This window comes from Nesoenas mayeri (genome assembly GCF_963082525.1).
Source record: "Nesoenas mayeri genome assembly, chromosome: 2".
In the NCBI taxonomy this organism is placed as follows: Eukaryota; Metazoa; Chordata; class Aves; order Columbiformes; family Columbidae; genus Nesoenas; species Nesoenas mayeri.
This window is the reverse complement of record NC_137543.1, coordinates 45,610,966-45,636,433: the sequence shown is the minus strand read 5'-3', so window position 1 is coordinate 45,636,433 and position 25,468 is coordinate 45,610,966. Positions and strand designations below refer to the sequence as shown.

Here is a 25,468-nt window from a genome sequence, read left to right as displayed (position 1 = left end):
TCCCGCATGATTGTGGTATTCCCCACCCCGTGGGATGAGGTGACGTTTTATTCTCAGTTGCTTTCAGGAGCGCGTGTCGCCATTGACTCTTTCTGTCCTGTGCCCTAGTGCACCTGGTGGACATCTGGAACGTGATAGAAGCCTTGCGGGAAAACGCACTGAACAACCTGGACCCCAACATCGAACTGAACGTGGCTCGCCTGGAAGCTGTGATCTCCACCATCTTCTACCAGCTCAACAAACGGATGCCGACGACCCACCAGATCAACGTGGAGCAATCCATCAGCTTGCTGCTCAACTTCTTGCTAGCAGCCTTTGATCCGTAAGTCTGCCTTTCTTCCGCCCATCCCGACTGGTGAAAGGGCTTTGCTTGGTCCGGAAATATCTTCGGAAAACAATCGAACAAGCTAAATTCTGACCCAAATAATGAGCATTTGAATAGTGCTAACTAGGGAAAGAACCTAAATTAAGCACTTCTGCTTTTGTTTCTGTCGAGCCAAAATCAGCACAGCTATGTTTTCATCCAGTACTCAGACTCGTTCCAGTTTATATCAAAGAAGAATTATCTACTGAAACAAATTTACATCCACTTTTAATTTCCCTCGTTATTTATTGACACGCCAGTGGCTGTTACCACTGCAATGCCTCTGCAGCAGTGACATGGGTTAATAGCTCATTATTTTGAAAGAGCTCATTTTCCTGCAAGTTCTTGCAGCTGTAAGCAATTTTTTTTTTCTGGCTTATGCCAGCGCAGTATGATTTTGCGACCATGACAGAAATAGGATAAAGACCTGGAAGTGATGCTGAAATTCATGTTGCTTATTGCTGCATGGAGCCTGATTTACAAAAAGGACAAGTTGGAGACAGAGCGAACCACTTACCTTAATGAGTATACTGTGTATACATATTACGGTTTCTGAATACATAATCGTCAACCTATACCACAATATTTGCAATACTCAAACCTGGATTATTCAAGAACAGTGGTTAAGTCTGTCAGATGCAGATAATCTATTGCCTCTTTATGCATTATATTTTGAAAATTCACCAGTTCAAAACACTGGCCATGGCACATTAAAATAAGGATGCTGCTTTCATCTCCCTCCCTCTTTCTCATCCTCCTGCTTGAAGGTCCTGGTGTTGGGTACTGTGAACCTTTTGGAGCCAGACCAGCCAGTGGCTCAGTCACCATGGTGACAGGGAGGAAAAGGTAGATGTTCCACATGACAAGGCTGCACCCAACCTCTTCTCTGGTCCCTCCGAGAGGAAAAAACAGAAGCCAATCCATTGTGAAACCGTAGCCTTCAGGAATACACGAGGAGAGGATTTTACTCCCCAGTAGTGAAACAGAGAATGTGCTTAAAGGGGCAAGCTTTCGCTTTCCCTGAAAACATCCCACAGGCTGTGGATCACGACCTGTTTCTGGGCTCCTGTGAGGACCTCCCAGGGGTGAGGAGGCTGTGACCCACATTCCCTTTGCCAAGCAGCAGCTCAGTCTGTCATGCTGCCTCCAAGCAGCTTGCCCAGGATGTGCTTCCCAGAAGGACAGAGACACCCAAAGGGCCCCCAGGATGAGGCTTCCAGCTCTGGGGTCTGAGATAGGGACTCGCTGCCTATAACCCTGTTTTAAATACATCAAATATCAGGGATGATGTTCAGGTGCAATCTGCGTTATTGAAGTTCAGGCTTCACGGGGATGTGTGTCAACTAGATCTCTCTTTACTGTGGTGGAAGTTTGGACGCCTGTCACAGGTACAGACATACAAGTTAAGCGTTTGATTCTCAAAATGTGCCCTACCCTTTAGTGTGGTTCAGATTATTGAAGTTTTGGGCAGTGGAAAGGTCCTTCTCTGCTGAAGGCTACAGGTTCGTGGAAGGAGGAGCAAAGTCTTTGCTCGTGGTCTCATGATCACAGAGATGCAATACACCGCATGTAAGGGGAACAGGAGGGGAACCGTGAGGCAGGAGGAGGTATTTATCTCACTCTCTCCGCATTTGTAGAAACTGGACTATTAAACTGAATTGCTTGCAGTCTTCTCCAATGAAAAAAATGAGTCTCACTAGGTGCATGAATCATACTGAACTCACAACAGTCATCCATAAAATAATCCTGTTATCTTTGAGCTGGGTTTACTCCTCTGTTTCTTAGCCTTGTTTTAAGGAAACAGTTGACCTGCAGAAGTGCTGTCCAGACTTCTAGATGGCTAGTGATGAATTGGTTTTTTATGTTTATTGATTAATGTTAATGTGATCACATTTGATTCTATGAACACACACAACAACCAAAAAACCCCCCCAAACCCTAAAAACCCCACAATAGCTTTCTAAGACCACAACAGTAGACCAAGACCAAATAGCTCTTTGGTATAAATGAGTAGGCTGTTTTAATTGATCGTAGAGAATTTTGGTATTTGTGGCTACAGAAGGCAATGGCTACTCCTGCTGTATTGTGGGTGCAGAAAAGGTCGTGCAGTTTCTCATGCCCCATTTGAAATGCAAAGAAAGAGAGTGCAGAAGTGGAGTCTGCAATTCAACGTATATGCAGGCACCACAAGGGACAAGTTAATGTGTGATTTAAAATCTAGTAGGCCTACCACTGTCTCATTTATTTAGTTCTAGTTAATATATACTGCCCTGTGTTTGCTGTGCTGCCTGAAGATCCTGCAAGCTCTAAACGGAGCTTCTTCTTTCGTTTATAGCTGCTGAAAACCTGGCATGTTTCTCTGCCTTCTGGCAGGGAGTATTTCTCTAGACCTGCAATACAGATGTCTTCTTGGGAGCTAGAAACTTAAGAGGAACCATGGTGCAATGCTGTGGCATGTGGGCCAGCTTGCCCACTGCCTGTGCTGAACATTCATCCCAATTTTTTGATGATTTTTTCACTTCCTTGGGGATTTGTTAGGCCTACAGATAATTATATTTTCCTGCTGCTCAACCCTGAATGGAAAAAAAGTGGGGAAAAATTATCATGTGTAAGATTTCATGTGACACTGACTCCAGTGCTTCTTCATGCTAAGCCAAAACCAAAGTGCAAACTTACAAAACTACAAGTTAACAAATTCAGAATTCATGAGTAGAAATAGAATTCAGATTAATTGGCTGTTAGTATGTGAAAGTCAGCATCATGTGGTAGTGTACCCCAGCAGACCAAAACCAGTGAGCAGAATGAGGCAGTTGGACTTTAAAGAACTAGGACAAAAACATGCCTAATTTGTGTCTTTAAGCGCACATGAAAATTGGGCAATAGCTTTTACTTCAAGGTCTACAGTGATTAACTGGCTTTATGAAATAAAAGCATACTTCCTACACTGGCACACAGTACTTTATAAAAAGATGACAAGTTCAAACCTCTCTGAAAAATTCATCCCAGGCCAGCGCCAAAGCCTGCGCAGGCAGCCAGGTGAAACATCAGCCTCATTCAGTCGAGCCGTTCCCAAAAAGACTCCTTTTAAACAGACTGTAAAATATTCTGTGCTGGATCATCTTCAGCACTGATTCAAGATTGCAATGCAGATATTCCGGCTGCAGAACTTAACTGACAAGATCATAGATGATTTTCCTCTGTCCCTTGACGTACCTGTCCTAGGAATGGAGCTGTGAGCTCTGGGCTATTGGAACAGACCCAGTCTACCCAGAGGAGCTTGAAATATTCATGCCCTTGCTTAATCAAATGCACATTTGAATCATACTGAGTTCAATACATAAAGATGTTCAGTATCTTTTTTGAAAGTATAAATTCTTGCTCATCCATCTATTCAGAGCTGTGAAGTGTTTAATTCCTTCTCTTTTCCCCCTTTGCTAATCACTGAAAGCCGTACAGGCCAGCTAGCATGTATGAGGGAAGCCCAGCAAAAAATGCATTTCATAGATTTGGTAATTATGAATTTTGCCCTCTTAAATGAAATAATGTAGCTTGATTCCAAGAAAATTTATTCTCTGAAACCTGTTTGTGAAAATGGGAATTCATTATTGTAATCTCTGACATTGGCTGCCCTGATTAAAGTGGTTACAAGTAAAAAAGAAAAAAAAAATTTTGTTACATTTGAAAAAGAAATCTTAAAGCTTTGGAGAGGCACCACTTCATACCTAGTTAATGAAAAGAATGGTATTTTCTCAATGTCCATTTCACGGGACACATTCGCTGTTTCTAAAGATGTGGTGTTACTTCTTCACAGCTTTCACCAGCATATGGCTACCTCAGTAGGAATATTGCTAGAGACATCCTGACAAATGTCACTGTCGTCCATTTGGTACCACACTCCTTGCTGACGCGAAAGGCAAATTCAGGCCCTGGAGCTGGACTTGGCCTTGTATGGTCTGTGGGTGTTGTCAGGCGGCCCTTGCACTGGGGAGAGGCTCTCTCTCTATGCAGACACATGTTTGAAGAAGAAACCTAAAATCATGTAACCTGCAAGTGAGGTGATTCTGCCCGTCTGTTCGGCTCTGGTGAGACCCCACCCCTACGCCCAGCTCTGGAGTTGTCAGCACAGGGAAGACATGGACCTGTTTGAGAGGATCCAGAGGAGGCCACCAAGATGATCAGAGGGCTGGAACACCCCTCCTGTGAGGACAGGCTGAGAGAGTTATGGTTGTTCAACCTGGAGAAGAGGAGTCTCCAGGGAGACCTTATTGCAGCCTTTCAGTACTTAAAAGGGCCTTATAGGAAAGATGGGGGCAGAATTTTTAGCAGGTCCTGTTGCAATAGGGCAAGAGGTAATGTTTTTAAACTAAAGGAGGGAAGATTCAGACTAGCTTCAAGGAGGAAATTTTTTACACTGAGGGTGGTGAAACACTGGCACAAGTTGCCCAGAGAGGTGGTAGATGCCCCATTCCTGGAGACATTCCACGACGGGGCTCTGAGCAACCTGATCTAATTGAAGATGTCCCTGCTCATTGCAGGGGGTTGGACTAAATGACCTTTGAACATCCCTTACAACCCAAACCATTCTGTGATTCTTTGATTTTTTGCCCTTTTTTCCCCAAGCAGCAGGAGACAACCTTAAGCCCTTGCCATCATTCCCTTTCCTAAATACTCAATCCTGCGTTGTTACCAAGTCCACATCAGCTTCAAGGTTTGCCCGTGCCATCATTTCCTTTCCTAAATACTCCATCCTGTGTTGTTACCAAGTCCACATCAACTTTAAGGTTTGCCTTTGCCGTCATTTATGCTTCCAGTGCTTTTCTGTAGGGACCTGAAGAATAACCTCAGTAAGAGAGATGCTATATAAAATGAAAATATTCTCTATCCTCTCCTATTTCTGCTAGTAAAATTTATATCTCTTTCCATTAGCCAGCCTAAAGCTTCTTTCAGAGAGCCCCGATTTCAGTAGAGATGTCTGTGCTCCTGCAAGACACTGCTTCAGCATTTGCTTTTACACAGTGAACACTGAGGCCCCAGCGCTGCCAGTCAAGGGTGTCTGTAATGCTTAGACATAGCTTAGGGCACTTCTGGATCCAAATGATATTGGCAAGTCTTAGGCCGATTATCCTGTCCGTTATTCAGTCATATTTATTTATACATGCATGTGCGTATTTTTATGCACACACACACATATATATTTGGAGGGCAAATTGAATTTATACTGGCTCTAGTGCTGCTTTTGTGAATAAAAATGACTGATGCAAAATACAGTGTCAAAACTAATCGACTCAAACGAGAGATTTAAGAGATAAATGAAGTATTTTCTTTTCCTGTTCCTCTGTTTCATAACCATTTGAGTAGGGGAAAAGCCGATGGCTCTGGGATGGAAAACTGAAGGCAAGTTGATATGTGTCCGCCATTCAAGAATATAATCCTATTAGAAAATGTAACTAAACCTACCAGGAAAAATAATCTAAATCTGAAGCACCTCCACATGGGCTTTATCTTTTCCTCCAATTCTTCCATTGCTTCTTAATAACACTACTGCTTCCACTTAGCATTTTTTTTCTTAAGTATAACAAGTCTTTTAAAGGCAGGTGAAAACCTCGTGATGAAACAGTGTAGAGAAAGTCTGGAAGGTCTAAAGACAAAACACAAAAATAATATGAAATTACCAATTTCTCAGCCATAACAGTGCTAGGTCCTGGTTTACAGAAATTGGAATCCAGTCAACAAAGGATGGAAATACAAAAGTCTGGAAATTCCTATACTATTATTTTAATCTTATGAAGCCAGTGAAAGAGAACACAATGTAATGAAAATGTGCATGAAAGCCAGCATTAAAGAATATAGTAAAGATTTATTTCTTAATTATTGAAGTAGTGCATTTAGTTCTTTTTGTCTGAATATCTGGTTGATTTTCTGACAAAAAGTATAACTTTAAATGAGTCTAAAGAACATTTAGAATTAATATTTAGAATCATGGGTTACACTGATATAAACTAAATCCAGTTCATCGAACTTTAAAGATTATTAGCCAGCCAAACTTAGGGAACTGACTCATTTTCTAAAACCTGACTGACTTAATGAACGTAGCAGTGAAGCACGTAGCATGTGTTAATGTACTGACATGAGTATACCATTCATGTCTACTACATTTGTATATATTACAAATACGTTATTAGTCTGGTTTGGAGTTAGCAGAAAGACAGACACAGTCACAGACTCTGTGTCTTTCCAGAATCAGTTTATCTTTTAGTTCTGATGAGACACAATCTTCTTCAGTAGAATTATGAGTGACAATCAGCAATTTCAGAAATATTCATGAAGACCTGAATTTCTATATCTTGCTATTGCCAATGCGGTTAGGCTATCTTATAGAAGACATAATTTTATATATTCTAACAGGAAATCTCTTATAAATGTAATGTTCCCTGATAAAGACTGAAGGTCACAGAAACTCCACCTCCAAAAAATGACTCAAAACTTTATTATCTGGTTTCATCATTAGTCCTATCAGTAGAATTTAGCAGGAGATGTGGGTACCACTTTGCTAATCTCATAAATATTGGCTGACTGTCTCTTTTTTGAAGCGTAATGGCAGCATGTTCTCACTGATGTCATTAAACAGGCTATTACTGTTAAGTAATGCTAAGGATTTTGGATGACAGATAAAAGTTGCTTCAGTACAATTGTGGACTCTTAATGACTTACAGTAAGACTCTGAGAATTCCAAGAAAAAACACAGTTCACTGTTTGGATGCCAAAAAACCCCATTTAAAAGCAAATGAACTTATGAGAGCATGGTTATTCTCATCATAGGAAAGGGACCGAACATCACAGCATATTTGTTCTGCCATTCCTGTCAACACTGGACTTACTTTAGTCTTTTAGGAGCTCAGAGTGTGTTGCAGTGTGTGAAGTTGTTTGTTACTCTTGCAGCTCGAATACAGCAAGGTTTCCATAGTGGTGGGTAATCAGTAGGGACCATCAAGACTGGAGAGGGATAAAGGGAACAGCACGAGGAGCATTACAGTTAAGGCATCCCATGCTTCAAGACAGTCGAAGGAAGGGTTGGCAACATACCAAAGGTGAACACAGCATCCTGAGAGTGCAGTGTATGGTCTGATCCTTCCAGGGAGAAAAAAAAAAAAAGTCTTTTATTTTTACCTGGAAGTGGCTGGATTTACAGAAAAAACTATGTCTTTTTGCCCCAAGGCATATTCCTGTGTGCACTTGAGATTTAATAGTATTATGCGTTTTAAGTTGGAAATAGAGAGCCAGGCATGGCCTCAGCTTGAACAAACCAGGGGACAAGACTTTTCTACATATCACAGCAAATGTCCTTTGTTCATTCTGGATGAAGGTATATTCCCCATTTTTCAGCAAAGTCCTTCTTAAAGGTTCATGACGGTCAGGTGTATCACTTAAAAGGCAATTGTTGGAACTTATTAACAGGTACAATACGCGGCCTGTGCAATTGTGTGAGTCTTTTGTGTTTTTTCACTTTAATTCCCAATATTGATTTTTGCATTTATTTGCACTCTTCTAGAGACAGAAGATACATAGTGCACTTAGGACAGGGAGACCCTGCGTGTGATAGATGCCTTCCAGTGCTACTGTAGCACTAATAGCAGTAATAATCATCACCTTCGTGTATTAAGAGATAAACAGTTTAATACTGAGCTTCTTATACATAATAAATCTGTTCCAAGATCTTTACAGAACAATGTACTGGTGTGTCTTCCCACAAAATAAACTTTGATTTTAAAAGTCTTATTTCTTTGTATGGGAATCCACTTACAGTGTACATTATAATATGTCATGTCAATGATACAAATTTTAAATGGAAAGAGGTTCATATTATATCATATGTCTACTTTCTACTTCTGAACAGGGAAGGACATGGTAAAATTTCCGTTTTTGCTGTCAAAATGGCCTTGGCAACTCTTTGTGGAGGAAAGATCATGGACAAATTAAGATGTAAGTCTCTTGTGTGACATTTCTTACCTGTTAATCATTTTTGTACTTGGAGAGATAACACTAAAGGTAGGAAAAGACAGAAGTAGGATAAGTTATAGTTTTGTGGCTAGGTTTGGGATTTGCACTATCTATATCTCCAAGTAAATCCCACTAAATGCTTAGCCGAACTTCACAGCTGACTTCATACTTTTTAAGCCAAATTGCATATATCGAGGTTCTGATTGATGGATTTTATTTTCTTGGTGGGATGGGATGGTTGAATTCAGAGTATAGGTAAGTGCCTCAAATGTTCAACATCATAAGGTATCATTTAGCAATTTCTTTAGACTGTTTTTAATAACATCTCTCTCATTTCACACTTAGAAGTACAATGTATTTATGCACTATTTATATGTCTTCCCATAGGCCACATACTAATTCCATCTGCTTTAGGGAACTGATTCCCATTTCACAGGATTTATTCTCAGTTCCCCAATAGCCAAGGCATAGTTTACTTGTAGCTGTAGTGAAAAACTTTCTGTTCAGTGCTATGATGTCTGCAGCTCAGGTCCAGAGCACAGCTTTTCAGACTTTTTGACCAAAGGATTAATGTCAACCTTCAGTTTCCTCTGAGCCTTCTACCACAGCCAAAGATAGCTGAGTTTACAAATTGTTGATTAGAGCAGATATGTAGAAATCCCAGGTGCTAATTCAGTCTTCTAAATTTAGTGCCATTTTTAATATATTTTTTCTACATAGAAACTCACATACAGACTGAATTAAATTATAAATCATAACTAATAAATTGAACACTGTTTGTTCCTTAGTCTGCTTTAAGAATAGGAGCAGGGTCCATCCAGCGGAAGGCTGGAGAATGATGCTGGTTTTTTGGATCAGCAGTCCCAGAGTCCTGTTGTCAGAATTTCCCCTCTAGGTTCATGGAAATGAAGCAGCTGACATGACAGCCTGAAAATTGATAAATGTTCCTTAGTCTGTGATCCCCTGATAAGCTTTGGATAATTTTAAACAAGGGGAAAAGTAAAGGCTGAGAAAAATGCATCTCTAGAATAATAAAATTGTGATATTTTTATACATGAACAGAAAAAGAAAAAAATGTAGGACAGTGAAAAGCAATGCATTTGAAAGACTTTCAGTTCTTTGTGTGTCCAAAATAATAATAACTGACTTAATGAACTCATTGTCAAGATTTCAATTTGACATGGTAGGCTGACAGTAAGCAAAAAGCTGATGTTGTGCATCTTGTCAAATTAGATCCTTCTTATCTGATTAAATTACTGCCTCATGCCATGCATCAGACTTTGCATAAAAAACGACCACACACAATGGAAAAAAAGAGCAGGAATATTTTAATGTCAAAATCAGCTACTTTTTACATATGTAAATCATTCTCTTTTTTTTCTATTGAGAGGGATTATAATTAAAGATGCAGTAGTAGTGGGGGATTCCATAAGCAGAACATCTTGTTTAGCACTTCTCGTTGAAGTCAGATGATACTGAATTCAGAGCACATCTGTAGCTCTCTCTGAAGTTGCTGTGTCCTTGTCTTTTCCCCCTTCAGATATTTTCTCAATGATTTCCGACTCCAGTGGCGTGATGGTTTATGGCAGATATGACATGTTTCTGCGGGAGGTTCTCAAGCTGCCCACGGCTGTTTTCGAAGGGCCTTCGTTTGGTTATACTGAACAGTCAGCAAAATCCTGCTTCTCGCAACAGGTAACTGAAGAGTGAGCATCCTAGACACGCGATCTCGATCACCCTTCAGAGCAGGCCAAGACATTGTTCCATTCTTACGCATCTGTGCATTTTTGCCCAGAAAATACCTGGCTGGACGGAAGGAAGGTCCACTTTGCTGATTTCGGGCATGTAGGTTAAGTGACTTCAATAGGAAGCGAGTCTCTATAGCTTCCCCATCTAGCCACGGAGAAGAGTAATTACTCAAAAACAAATTCAGAGCAGCATCTTAGCCTACATGTTCCTAAATTAGGGATCCTGAGGAGACCAACATCCTAATTTAAACATCTAAGTTAGATTCTTACATTTAGGTAATATAAATATCCAAGACATGCAAGTCTCCACTCCAGTTAGTTGTTACTATAAGTGTATATGAGACTTTAGCTTTTCTATACAAAGCTCAAGTCCCACTGAAAAAATCAAACTACATGTTTTCCGAGTGTTCACGTACACACCCAAGAAGATTACAAGTGAGGAGAAAATTGCCTTACACCTTTATTGAAAATGTGAGTCAGTACATATTAGAAAATCCCTAGTCTCTTACAGATAACATCAGTGAGATAGCGTCAGGAAGGCAATGAATTTATCCTGAAGAAAATGTGAGATTTTTTCTCAACTCACTAGGCTCTGATGGTGCACTGAGTTCAGTTACTTTGCCTGCAGATAATACCTGCACTTCCAAAGATCTTGTAATCAGGGCTGGTTGTCCACATCTCCAGTGGGGAATGAGAGAATCCCTCTAACTCTTGCTGCACATCACACTGTATAATTCCATAAATATAAAGTAAGGGAAGATGCTGAAACTGGGAAAATGTTAGAAATAAAATAGTATTTTCCTTCTCTTTATCCTTCCATTCACTAACTGAATATTGTTCAACAAATAACGCTGAATGGAGCAGGAATAGTGTTATTTACATGCAAAACAGAGTCTTATTTTTTGTTTTCCCTCACTTTGATCACTAATCAATGGTCACTCCAGTCAGCTAAAAGGCGTTATTAAAATTCATTTATGGAGTCATCTCCCAAATAATTTTAAATTGTAATGTGTGCAGTATGTGAAACTAGTCTTGTTTCACACAGGGAGACTTAAGACAGCACTTCATCTTCTATTGAAGAATTTACATAGTAAAGTGACTTTTTGTAGTTTTGTGTTAAAATAATAAAAGAGTGCTCTTGTATGGCAACAGAGCATTCAAGCTTTGCATGTTGGACGTGCTATATTAAAGATTAAAAAAAAAAGCCTCTTGAAAAAATGTCATTCAGGCCTCATGTTCTATGTAAGCGGCCATCAAAAATGGCACTTCCATTGACTTTGCATCCAAATCAGTGGACCAAGGTGCTTTAAGAAACAGAGTCTCCAAACAGGCATTGGATCGTTCAGTTCACAGCCACTTAAAACTGGTAGAGTTTGGTGTCTGGCTGGTGTAGGTGCACAGCAGATGTACAAAGCTGCTGTTTTGTATCTGTAGGCAGCCAAGTGCTCTTGTAAATCTAGTCTGATATTTCACTTAAATTTACTTTATGTCGTTCCCATTACGTCCTCACTAGGGATGAACCAAAGTTTTGTAATGAGACTCAAAACAACATATCCCTGTGACACTATGATAAATGGTGTTTACAGTCTTAGTTACACCGTTGATCATTCTTTCTCTCTCTCATATTACTCTTAGTGTTATCAAAAGTTGCTGCTTTGGGATAAGTTTGGCACTCTCTCTGTTGTTCTGACTGTGGATCACTTTTGCTTACCAGAAGCCATTCATTCCCCTGATACATGGATTCTTCAATTTCATGGAAAGAAAAATTTCTGGGAATGATCTTCTGCTCACAGTGTCAAATCTGTTTCAGTTTGCATCTGAAAGGATTTCTCCTATTGCAGAAATGTTATATTATTCCCCATTGTATTGGTTTACTTGATCAAAACATGTATTTTTCTCCATCTGTGAACCAGTGGTAGATTGAATAGCTATTCAAAATAGAAACAACAGTGCTTCCTCATCAGCAAATTTATGGACAGAAGTGCCAGAACAAATGACTTACTGTTTCAGAATACAAATCTGTGGATCAAAAAGGAGTTTTATCACCACTTTTATTCCCCTTTTTTTATCCCAAACTAAAAAGACAGACAGTAACTTCGTTTTCTTAGCACTTTGCTAAGTGTTACTCCACAAACCTAGACTCCATATGCATGTAGCATATATTTAGAAAGCAGATTTCAGTTTCAACTTTCCCAGCAGCTGAAAAAAAAAAACCTGCAGGAGGAAAATGTGCATTTTAAAATGTATGGAAATTGTTCTGCAGGTGTCCTTTTGAGGGACACCGCTCTCTCTAATCCATAAAATCAGTGACCCCCAGCGGAGTTCAGCCATAAAGCTGTCAGTGAAGCTGAGTTGCTTTGGTTGGTGCAACTCAGGTTTTAAATTATAGCTGCCTTCAAGAGCCTGTTCCTTTGTGGAAGAGCTGTTCTTGTCTCCCCGTCTGTTTGCTGCCTTAAGAGGGTTGTGTGTTTGCTGCCAACTTGTCTGCTTTGAGATCAGAGGGGAGACTTAAGGCTGCTCAGCTTTGCAGTACAGGGCGCTGGAGGACCTTTCTTTTCCTAGACTGAGTTCTGCCTTTTCCCCTTGGTTCTGCTGCAGACAGCACAGACATTTGCCGGCAGTGCTGGTCAGCAGAGCCACACCAAACATCCACAGCAGGTCTCCAAAAGAAAGGTGCTGTTCTATGAGCTGATGCTTGTAGCATAGGATGCCTGTTTGGGAAGCGGTTATCTGCTCTCCATGGCTGGGAAGATCATTCGTACAACTAGCAGGTGGCAGCTGTTTGATTGGACCTTCATACTGTAGATATTGTGGGAAAAGGTGGTATTTCAGTGAGATTTAGAGCTCATATTCCGTCTGTTTCCCTTTGTTAAAGAATCAAGACCATTTTCCCAACTAGCTTGAAGTCTTTTCTCCTAGGGACAAATGCTTTTATATATTTCCCAATATCTGCCAATATTTCACCCCTGAGACTGTTAAAGACTGAGCTATTTTCCACTGATCACTCAATGCAGAAGAGAAATAATGGTTTTCTTTACATCTGGTGGCACTTGTATGTACATGCAGCGCAAACACTCCATTTGGAAACCTCAGCTGTTAAAAGCACTCCACAACATGCAGAGATGATTCACGTCACTGCATAGCTGCTGTTCTGCCTCCTCATGGGGTAACCACAGTTCTTTAGCAAGTTAAAGCAGTAGCTTATGCAATCAGATATGAAAATTTAGCAATCCCTTTGGATATGGGGATGCTGCTTAAATATGTATGTCTATGAATTAAGTCTGCATACATTCTCAACAGGGCTCAATATTTTTGCATCTTAATTTGCTGATTTCTTAAGTACTGTCTGTCTCATGGGTTGGACTAGTTGATCTCCACAGGTCACTTCCAACCCTAAACATTCTCTGATTCTGTCCCAGTAGGTGCGTGCTTTGATACACGCTATGTAGCCAGTATATGACATAGGAAAGAACAAGTATTTATGGTGGAGATATTTCAAACTGACATGTCACCTATAGGTCTGAAAAAAATAAATGAGCTAAGATTTGTGATGACTTTTTCCAAACACCTAAGAAATTTAAGGCCCTGTATTACTGTTTTAAAATCAACAGGGATATTTTAGAGTTTAAATCTCTTTGAAAGATAAAGGAGCGTAGATCTTTAAGTTCTTACATGTGTGGAGAGTTTAGGAACAGTAACAGTCCCTGAGTGCGCGCAGACACAGCATCCCACAATCAGAGCTCACCCAGAACTAGTTGCCATCACTCAACAACAGACAAGCATAATTTCTTAGATTATAGTAACACAGTTGCCTGTGATGGTCTCTTCTTACCCTGTATTTGTTTTCAAATTATACTCCCTTGTCATTAGTTTCTTTCAGTTTCTTTGTTGGGGTACTTTCAGTGACTTTTCATGTGAAAATTCGTAAAACATAGCGATATCCTGCATGCATTCATCCTTGTTACGGGCTACTCAAAACACATGAGAACATGTAGAGTTGAATGCCAGTCTTATTCACAAAGCATCTTCAGGCAGAGACTTTAGAAGAGAGTCTTGAAGTGAACAGGAGATGGGTGTCTCCAACCCAGCCTTGTGAAAAGGACTGCTAGTCATCCATAGTTTACACTGTAACACTAAAAATAGTCTGGAAAAATCTTTGCTAGTATTGCTTGTTCTTTTTAGTAAACCAGGGCTACAAGTAGACAGTGTCTGAAACTTGTTTCCAAGTGTTTCTATAAGGGTAAGATAAAAATGATTTTGATATGTCTAATTACTGATTCTTTGTGCATGTTTGTTTGCTTGTTTGAGCAGAAGAAAGTCACATTAAACACTTTCTTGGATACTCTTATGTCTGATCCACCACCACAGTGTCTAGTGTGGTTGCCACTTCTGCATCGACTGGCGAATGTTGAAAATGGTAAGTAAGAGATGTTACAAGAAGAGTTACAAGAGTGAACTTTTGCGTGGTGATTTTCTCACTCTGTGGATGGTTTTGTAGGAGCTATTGTTCTGGGTTCATTGACTACATGTGCTATTTTTACAGTTGCTGGTAGAATATTTAAAGAATACTGTTGGTGATTCGGCCAGGAATGTAGCTTAATTTTTGCTATGCTCAGGAAATTATCCTGATCATGTCCTCTCCTCCTGTGCTTCGAATAAGCAAAGAGTAACAGGACTTGATCCATTCACACACTTATATTTGGTAAACTATTAAGGCCACAACTTTTATTAGGTATGACATATGGCATCAGAGAAGGAACAGCTTGGCAGTTTCTGTTCATGCAATATTCTTGGCAGAAGATGTCCTGTGCAGTGCAAAATACCAGCCAAAAGGTCCTTATGAAGGATGTCCTTCTGAGCCTACACTGCCAGACAATATACTCTGAAAATGAAGTTCCAGATTCATCCTTATCCTTTGCTTGTGTGGAAGATGAGTATTTAACTGTGAGATGCTTCTTTCTCTTCAAGGGTTGCCTTTCCCCAAAATTATCAGATCACATATTTTAAGACAGGAAGGAATCATGAAGATCAACTCGTTTGATTGTCGCACAGTGCATGTTGCCTGTCCCTGGACAGTAACATCTTCCTCAGCTTTTCAACTTCTTGAGCACCTGGGGGGGAATTCACAGACTCACAGATGTAGTCCTCCAGCCAAACTCTTCATGTTCTCTTTTTGTAGAAGGTGCTGCCGCACTGAAAGTGCAGCGGCTTGTGCATCATCATCTCACTGTGAGCACCACCAAATTGTAGCCCACAAACTCTGTACAGTTTCCCATGTAGTTCTGGAGGAGTTCTTCAGCTCCAATGCAGACGGCTTCTGCTGTCCAGAAGCATCAGCGCTGCCAGTACTAAACAGAAAAAATAAACCCACATGAGACAAGAAATGCCTTTTTACTGCCTTGTTTATCTGCATGTACTTGTTCCTAATGGGGCATTTCTTGTTCATGATCATCAGGAGGCAATGATGCTGACAGTCGTTATTCCAACATTTTAAATCTAGAAAAAAGGAAGATTTAAAAAGGGAGGAAGTTTATACAAAAAAAAAAAAATTAATTTCACGAGATAAATAGATTTTTGTAAAGAGTTTTCCAGCCCAGTGTTTTACCTCAGAGATTGTTGTGTAAGAGGCTTGTTGAATATTCCTGTGTTGTTGCTGCCTTGAAGGTTTGCCTTTAGCATAACTGAAGCTTTGGGACACTGCGCAGAAAAAGAATTGAGGGAGACAGGAAGAAAAGATCATATATACTCACCCTGTTGGGCAATAAATGTATTTATACCATATTTCCAACAAGAAAATCGGGCTGGCGGAAGGGGAGGTATGTAGCCATTTTGGTGATAAGAGGAGAAGGTTGTTGTATGTGTTCTTGTAACTAATAAATCCCTCTTTCACTGAAAGGCACCAAGGTGGGTAAGGTGATGTTCCCAAGTCCTTCTTGGCTACAGAACCACGTGTCTTCCCCACCTTTCTGAAGCTCTTGTCATCCATCCCCATTCCTTATGAGCTTCACATCGTTTCCCAGCCTAGAGCACTAAGCCTTCCTGCTGTGAAGTTCTGGCAAGGATTAAAGCCTTGATGCATTTAGCACTGATCCAAATCCTCCCAGACTGAACCTTGTGACAGAAAAGCAGAAGGTGTCTGGGAACAAGGAGATATTCAGTACCCCGTGATAAACTGGGTACATGCTGTAGAGAGGAAAAAAGAACAGAAATAACGCTATTGCCAGGAAGGGGCTTCAAAATGTATGCTCGGTGACTTGAATCCTCGTTACTACCTGCTTCTGCATGGAACGGAGAACAGGACCACACAGAGGCCGTCAATGGCCAGCTTTCCAAATCCGGGCATCCAAAGCTAAGTGTTCAACTCCATATATAGATGCTTAAATGATGCCAGTTGTACAGATGTGACAGCAGTAATTAAGTGACAACGACATGCCTAAGGACATTTTTGTGCTTCCAGTAATCAGACAGCCGAGTTTGACTTTTCCTCTGAGGCACACAGCTTTAGCTCCTCACAGCACAGCAGAACATCCAGCTTCCCCCAGTAACGCAGCTGAAGGGTGCCGTGGATTTGCCCACACGTGAATTTCCTCTGCCAGGTATTCTGTTAGACACTGAACACATATTTGGCTGCTGCAAGCAGGAGGTGCAGGCATTAGCTCAGCGGTGATGAAGGCTTTGGGGCCCAGCATAGGAAGTGTTGTCTGTGACTCAGCACAGGTTGAAACTCAACTTTTAATGGGCCAAAGCTGTGGGCAGCATCCAATGCTGCAGATCACCAGAAACAAGGAAGGGACTTGCCCTTCAGTTTGAGTCTTTGTCCTTAAACTTCTGCTGGGGGTTTCTCTGCTTTGGTTTACGGTTTGGTGTTTGTCTCTCCTGCACAGTCTTCCACCCCGTCGAGTGTTCCTACTGCCACAGCGAGAGCATGATGGGGTTTCGCTACCGCTGCCAGCAGTGTCACAATTACCAGCTCTGTCAGGACTGCTTCTGGAGGGGCCATGCCAGCGGTTCCCACAGCAACCAGCACCAAATGAAAGAGTACACGTCATGGGTAAGGGAAGGCTTGTGCCTCTCTGCAGACTGCTTCACCCTCCAGCCGAGGGAGAAGCCCCCGGCCGCGGCTCCGTGCAGCCGTCTGGCGTGGGGAGGCCGGGAAGCCGGGCTGCTGGTTCGGATCAGCGACTCTGTCAGGGGGTCTCAGGCCCTGGGAGCCATCAGGACAGCGCAGAGGTGGGAATGGTCTTTTCGGGGTGAGGTTCTGGGGTGCCTGTGGCAGTGCGTGCCGGGGTGGGGGGCAGTGCAGGAGGCTGGCAGCAGGGCGCCAGGCGCAGGGCAGCTTCTCCCATCCCCACAGGACTCACGGTAAAATCGTCATGGGCTTGCTCTGTTTGACACACTGTTGGCTATGTGTAAATGAAATGGAGAATACTTAATGCTCATTCATCAATATATTCGGTCGAGTGGCTGCAGCATATGCGTAGCATTTGGGATGGTCCTGGCACTGTAGGTTTGAGCGTGGTCACAGGCTTAGATCCACAGTAGCGTTTACTGTGGAGAAAAACACACTTCACCCTTTTCATTGTTAAGCAAAATGATTCGATGCCTTTTCTAAGCTGGAAGAGAAGTATCAACAGCTGCATGAACCTTCTCTAAAGGGCATCAGACCTGGGGACTAGGCTTTCCATGAACTGGAGCAAAGCCCCAACAGAAGTGCTTGGTCACAGAGCATCCCCATCTTCCAAGGGTCAAATCCAAACATCAGCAGAAAAATGCTAACTGCTCTCAAATATTGCAAAAGCATATTATTATAAAAAGAAAAGAAAACAGAATTATTCTTATAGCAATGGCTCGTGTTTGTACAGCACTTTGTGTATATTTTTAATGAAGTTCTGAAGCTTAACACTTTCAAAATATCTGGTTTTCTATGGATGGAGCAGGCAAGGGTTAAATTTGATGTAGTTTGCTCTGTATGCCAGTCACAGGGCCCTGCCATGGCTCCCAGCAGATCTGGGTCTGTAATTGTTTTTGTGGGTCCTAATTGCTGCTTGTTGCTTAGACAGAAACGGCTTGAGTTTAGTCTTTGAATAGGAGAGTGCCCACTATGTAGCTCTGACTCCATTCCTAATAGCAATTTGTGCTATAAAATCATTTTTTTGCTGTAGCCAGTGAGCTGTAATTGTAGGTAGGAAGTAATTTGAAAATTTAAGAATTCTGCTTAGCAGAAGACAAAACGTGACTACCTGCCTGGTGGTTTTAAATGTTTCCTTGTCAGAAACAAATGTTTTCTTTCAAGTTTGCAATTGCCTTTCAGTAGCATTCATTAGCATTTGTTCAAACCAGGTTAGCACTCTCTATTATGCATCTGTATCGAGCTCCACATGCAGATTAAAGTTCTTCATGGGCACAGTGGAACTCAACTCATCTGAATTCAGAGTGAAATCACATTCATAATGAAAGAGAAAAAGCCTGAACTTTACATATTTAGGCTGCAATTCTGTAATATAAATATTTCATTGTTATCTTGATTACAGTCATAATTCGATGTTTGTGCACATATATACTACTACTCCTGTTAAGTTCCAAAAAGATTTTTAAATTTCAGCATGTTGAGCTGTGTTTCAGAGGAGGAGACAAGTGTAAGGATCACTACCCCTGTTTACTGGCAGAGAAGCTGAATCACAGAGCAGTGGGTTGGATTCCGTTAGAATCTCTCACACCGCCTAAAAGACACCCAAGATCTCTGAGCCCCTCCTTAGGAAAGTGTTCAGCTACAAAAAGTGTCCAAACAGAAGCAGAAAATACTGATCCTTTTTTTTTTTTAGACTTACTGATGGGATCTCAGAGTGAAAAGCGTGCTTCTTGCACAGAGCCTCTCCATCTTTTGGTGACAGTGACATCTTTTGGTGTCAGCCTCTTCTGGTGCACTGTCACCATGATGGGGCAATTCCCACCATGCGTGTTTCTGAAATTTCCCGCTCCCCGGTGCGTCAGGGGCTGCAGCGGCCATGGGAGGTGGAAGAGAAGCTTTATAACAGCAGCTAAGCAGTGCAGGGTGCTGATGCTGAGGAAGGAAATTCTAGCAAGGAGAAAGAATACAGCAATCTTCTGTCTTGTCCACAACTTAGGAAGGAGATGGTGTCCCATATGGTATATCTATACGGACAGGCATACACAGATTTGTTCTGCTTGCACTCCCAGCTGGAGAGGTACAAGCCAGCTCCAGTCGAGGCCTCGCTGATTTTGTGCTGTCCTTCATTCCATACTGCCCAAGTGCATCATTGCCAGGATCCCAGCCGTGACAACTGCACCTGTCCATATAGATATACGCTGCCAACTGCATCTGTCCATGTATGTGTACTCCCCCGAGCCCAGTCTAAAGGCCTCCAAAGATGAGGGTAATCTTTCCTCCAAATCGAGCTGTCTTTGCCTTACCAGACTCTCAGGGTGGGAGGAGGGTAAGGGGGGTGTCAGTCAATACGTATGTAAGCTGTAGAGCTTCCTGTTGTTTTGTGCTTCCTATAGCAGAAACAGTATGCACCTTACTTTGTCCAGATGACCTCTACCTTCCTTGTTCCCCCCAGAAATCACCTGCTAAGAAGCTAACTAATGCACTTAGCAAGTCTTTAAGCTGTGCTTCCAGCCGTGAACCTTTGCACCCAATGTTCCCTGACCAGCCTGAAAAACCTCTAAACCTGGCTCATATTGTGTAAGTATCTGTGTGCTGTAGCAAAAGTAAGCTTCATTGTAGGAGTTGCTTACACCGCGTGTAGATGCTATATCTCTGAACAAAACGAGAGGCAGCTGTGGCATGTCAAGCTCGATGCATCACAAGTACAAATACAGCAGAAAACTTTTTCAAGGCATAAAAGAGTGCTTTGCTCTTCAGACACGAGGTGTCTCTGACAGATATATAGAGCCAAATCCCTGTTACGCTTGACTGTCAGTTAAAACCTCTTTGTGGAGGTGTCATGGGAAGGATGATGTTCTTTGGAATGAATCATCCAGAGTTGGATCTGCTGAGCTGCCCTGCTGCAGTGTGTGGGGTAAAAGCCTGGCTCTGCTGGTGAGGCAGCCATCATTTCCCAGGGCAGAGTTTGGCCATCCTTAAGAGAAATGAGAAGAGACAGAGAGCGTGAAACTGAAAGAGAAGCCTCTGTTCCCTGTTGGCTGGAGGCCCTCGAAGGCCTGGGGGTATGGCAGAGGATAATGGGTAGTTAAAAACTGGGCTACTGTGTATGGATTAAATGCATTTAGGCAAGTCAAGGGGAAGGTATCATAATTGAGTAGGATCCATTCCAAAGCTTTGCTGTGAAATTAACACCTTCCCTTCTTCCTAACTATACAAGCAGAATTTAGAGTGATTGGATGTGAGAATGACCGACCATCTATTTTGTTTTATGATACAGTTTCTCTTTATTAATAGATTAAAGGCAATATAACTTGGCAATGTATATTGGCTATAATGATACGTGAGTGAAAAACCTGGAAGTTGTGAAGGTAGCATGATCTACAGCATAATTCACATAAATTAACTGAGGGGAGAGGTATGCTACAGTACCTCCTGGAGAATGTCTTCTCACTGATCTGATTTTTATTTTTAAACATAATAGAAGTTGAGGGAAACAGCTCTGGGCAGGAATCCAGGCAAAAGGGGGTTTATATGTGCATTTAAGGGAAGAACTTTGGCAACAAAACAATATCCTTTTATTAGCTTCCAGCTTAAGTGGGAACAAGTATTCTCTGCATTACTATACAGCCTTTCTTTTTCATCATTCTCCCACCTTTGAGTAGTACCAGACAGAAAGACTGCCTGGTTTTTCTTCTTTACTGGTACCACACAAAATTTTCAGCTAAGTGAGAAACACATACAAGGCTCATCTAGTGAAGTAGTTATCAAGGTGTCATTAACCTGATAGAGGAACTCCTCCCCTCTCTCAATGGAGAAGTCATTTTTCCTTTCTATACTTAAGATTATCAACAAAAAAGAAACACCAGGCTGCAGAGATGACAAATGTCATGGCCAGTACATCATGGAGGGATTTTTAGAGGCGTTCTGCACTGGTCTGACTTCATTTCCTTCTAAGCCTATGGGACCATTATTTTTGAAGTGTGAAGAGGTTAGACCAGCATGGAGCACTTTGGAAAACTCCTCTTGTGTAATTTGGTTTATTACTGTGGGTATGTGTTATGCCATAACGTGCATTTATTATGTAGCGTATCTCAATAGTATTGAATGTTTTCTGCCTCCTTGACAAAAGTTGATTTGAGTATCGTCAGCTCTGAAGTTTAGAAATAACCTCAGAAAATATACATTTATAGTCAATAGCTAAGTTTTCCTTTGCTTTACCATCAGATCTGCTGTTCTTGTCTTATCACACAACTGTATATGTATGTTTGGACATCTCTTTGATATTCAAACTGAACCTGAGAAATATGACCATGGGCATCAGCCTTTAAGGAACTTACCTTTGAAAAGCTCAGATTAGTTTAATAGTAGCTTTCTTCATATAAGAAGAATTGGTGAACTAATGCTAATCACAAACCTTCAAGAAGCCTTGGAGTTTGTAGATATTTGTACACAAGAGTAACTTTGCATATTTAAACAGTATCAATCACCGTTTATACATACAGGCTCTCATGCTTTTTGCAGAATCAGGGTCATAAGAATGGAGTATGGCCAATGCACTACTTAGACCATATACATATTAAACTGACAATTTAATTAATGATCTCTTTTCCATTTCATTTTGGCTGCATAAGAGATACTTGGTGAGTATTTTTCTTCTTTAGTACACTTACTGGAGGAAAACAGCTTGGAAAAAAATGTGTTAATCTTAATATTACCAATCCTCGACTTTTTATCAGAGTCCAGAACCAAATAAATAATTGTGTACAGAGATGGTGAAAGGGAAGACCTCTTTTGGGGGTTAGAGACTTTCCCTCACACCCTTATTATGAGGTAAAGCCTAGAGAAGACAACCTGCAGTGTGTTTGTGGTGATCTGCTGAAATCCATGAGTGCCACGTACCCACTTCCTCCTCCCTCAGCAGAGGTGGGATGGCTGCAAGGCAGAGCAGAGCCCGAGCTCTGCCACGGGATCGCTCCTCCTGCCTCCTTCCCTGGGACAGCGTTGAGAACCAACCACTCCTCCCTTTGCCTCTTTTGTTTAGGACTCCACAGCCCAGGGTTGGGCCCATCTTTCAGAAACCACGGCATGTGTCTGGTTTGTTTTTGAATGTGTTCATGGGCCAGCGATTGCATTGAGAAAAGGAAAAATACAGTAGTCACATGTAGTTGGTATGAACTGTTTCTCCTGCATCAATTACCAGCTTACAGTTCCCAGGCAACAAAATACCAGTTGCTTACCCATGAAATAAAACTAGTTTCTAAGTATTCTCTTGAAGTTTATTTTCAAATCTTTATATTTCAAGACTCATGCCACACTGACCTTTCCAGAGGACTGGCTCTGATCAAGGCCTCATCCAAGCTCTTCCTGCCTCTGATGAAGGAGTCCATGAAAAATAATATTAAACACTTCTCCATAAGTACATAGAGCACAAGGTGCTGCTTCTCAGATTTGTGACTGACCAGAACTGAAGTTTTTCATGTGGGTCTACAGGCACATTGTTAGGCTAAAACCATATTTTCATATAAAGAAATAACATGCCAAATCCTAGATCTTTCTATTCCAAGTTTTAAACTTCTTATAATTGGTGTATTTTCATGCTAGGGAATCTGTTTGGACTTGTCAAAGACCACATTTATACTGTTTTCTAACAGTTACAAAATAAAGAAAACTTATCTTAATTGTTCACTTTTGTGCAGAACCAGCTTTCTTCATTTGTTACAAATGGTTTGAATGACCGGTTGTCTTGCACAATTAGAGCCCACTGAATATTTTGCAGATGACTACTGTATTTTGATTTGCACATTTGCAGAATTCAGAAGGCAACATAGATCTTTCACAGAGCTTAAAAGGGATATTAGCCAACTTGAAATCTAGGCAATTTGAAATGTGAATTATATATGGCTTCAGGTTCTGCTCTTATCTGATTGAAAACCCTGTGATTTTTAATAACATATTTTTTAGTTTTTCCAGAGTGTCTATATCTTTTGCCCAGTGTTGCATAAGGCATCCATTAAGAAGGGGAAACGTCTACTTAATGGATACAGAAGAAAAAATTATGCACGAAATATTTTTTAGGAGTAGACAATAGAAAAAAACAGAGGAAATATTCCATCTCGTTTCATTTTTACTAAGAGCAGGAAATAAAGAATGTAATAATAAAACCAGCATTATTAATGGGTCCTCTTAAACTAGATACTTACTTTAAATTTTGATTTGGGGGTTGAAAAGCTTTGCAGTTAAACCAGTTTAGTAGCACGTGTATTTTATGGGACACTTTGGTCACTATGTGGATGTGGTAGCCTGGAGCTCCCACTGGGGATAACCTCATGAACAGCTGTGTAACCTATTGGCGGTGACCCCCTGCAGAACTCCTTGCTGCCACAGCACTCAGCCTCGCTGCCTGGAAGCAGCAGCTACACCCTGAACTACAGGCACTGGAAAGGAAAAACGGCATCGTGGTTGTTTTGCTAAAGCAGGGGGAAAAATGAATCAAAATGCTTAAAACTCCCCTAAAAACACACAAAAGTGTTTTTTCCTTTCAGCGTGTTTTTATTAACTTCTGCTTAGAAACACAGCATCTTTAATTCAGAGCTATTGCTACTTAAAGCAGAAGATGCCAGTAGTAATTCTACTTTAAGCAAGAAGCTGATTTCATTCTCTGTAAATGTTGTTGCTGATGAGTTTTCTTTTGTCCAACATGAATGCAACTGGATATTTTGCCTTCTTCTAGGCCCCCCCGACCTGTAACCAGCATGAACGACACACTCTTCTCCCACTCCGTTCCCTCAGGAAGCCCTTTTGCAAACAGAAGGTGAGTTCTTACTGTAATTTAAGTTAAACCATTATATGAGGGTGATGGAGGTTTCAGTTTTCAATTCCAACCCCCCAGGAAAAAAAAAATCGAACAGCACACAACCAAAATAAAATTGAATGACATGAGCAGAAAATGCCTTGGTTAGTTTGGACTGATGATATGTAGAAGGAGAGCTGGCATTAGGGCACCCCAGACTCCTCACGACAGAGAACTGAATTTCGGTTCTTATTTGATCCATTACATCCCACTAAATGTGTTCACATGCAACCCAGGCAGCCTCCCCTACGGGCTGAGAATGGGCTGTTGATGAGAAGCCGTTTTGTAGCAGCACTGTGGGAACAGAAACTGGGACGTGCCGTTGCCTACTGGGAATGCCTGCATCGTACTGCAAGATATGATAGGAACACAGAGAAAATGTCTTCATCCTTTCAAGATAGAGCAAGACATCCTTACTCCTGTTAAACCACTCAGATTTTCATTAAAAGTTACAAGAGAGAAGGAGCTGATTTTGCCATTTGGTGACCCTTTGACAAACAAACCAAAGAGGAGTGGACAAAAACATTAATCCCAAATAAAAGGTGCTTGCAGCTGAGTGTCTACATTTTGGCTCAGTATTTTGGGTCATACGGCCAAAATATTTGTGTAACATTTACTAGCTGTTTCACCCCATCTATGTAAGCCTACTAATGCACATAGATGAGAAGGTGGCAGAAAAATAACATCTTGCTGTATTGGGGAAGACGAGCGATAAGTTTTCCTTGAGTACATTTTATTGCTTGGTTCCTGCTGCACATGTCAGTGCTTCAACCTTCCCAAATAACCAAACACAATCTTGGGGTATGCATGGCTGCGTTTTTTAACACCAGATTCAAACCTGCAGTGTACCACACTGCAATGTCAGAGTCAGGAGGTTTTACTATTACTTCGATTTATTGTTATCTTGATGCAAGTAGCTGCTGGATGTGACTGAAATGCTTTTTGAAAGCCAGTCCCAAAGCAGCCCCCATGACCAGATCTGCTGCCTGTACAGACAGTGAGCCTGCAAATGCAAATTGATTTCTGTTGTTAGGGTATATGGGATTTTATGTGCCAAGGCAAGGCAGGATAATCTATTTTGGCCTCTATAGGACAGGTCATTAAGAGCAATGTGTTTAAGAATGTAGCTGTTGATTTTGTTTATCCCCAAGAAGTACCTGTGTTCATTCAACAAAAGTATGCTTTGCCATTTAGACCAGGGACCTGCAGTAATAATCACAGCACTATCACTGTGCTGCTTGTTTTTCTTTATGTATGAAAAACTCCTGATTATTTTACTTCCATGTTCTTTACTTATTCAACTCTCTGTCTTTAACTGTCAGGATTAAACGTACATGATTCCTGAGCCATTAGAATTCCTTGTCTCCCAGCAGAAGAAC

General features: G+C 41.2%; 1 protein-coding gene across 3 annotated transcripts in view; it reads left to right on the top strand.

The window, feature by feature from the left end:
• The window catches only part of DTNA (dystrobrevin alpha), a gene marked incomplete at both ends in the record, with an annotated part of 96,465 nt that overhangs the window by 29,861 nt on the left and 41,136 nt on the right, over nt 1-25,468 (top strand). For all 3 annotated transcript variants that reach the window (XM_080338554.1, XM_080338553.1, XM_080338552.1), the window contains 7 exons: nt 109-322; nt 8,259-8,344; nt 9,903-10,057; nt 14,422-14,527; nt 16,995-17,161; nt 19,692-19,816; nt 23,970-24,050. In XM_080338554.1, the coding sequence (XP_080194680.1) occupies nt 109-322; nt 8,259-8,344; nt 9,903-10,057; nt 14,422-14,527; nt 16,995-17,161; nt 19,692-19,816; nt 23,970-24,050 (934 nt within the window). The remainder of the gene's footprint in view (nt 1-108; nt 323-8,258; nt 8,345-9,902; nt 10,058-14,421; nt 14,528-16,994; nt 17,162-19,691; nt 19,817-23,969; nt 24,051-25,468) is intronic.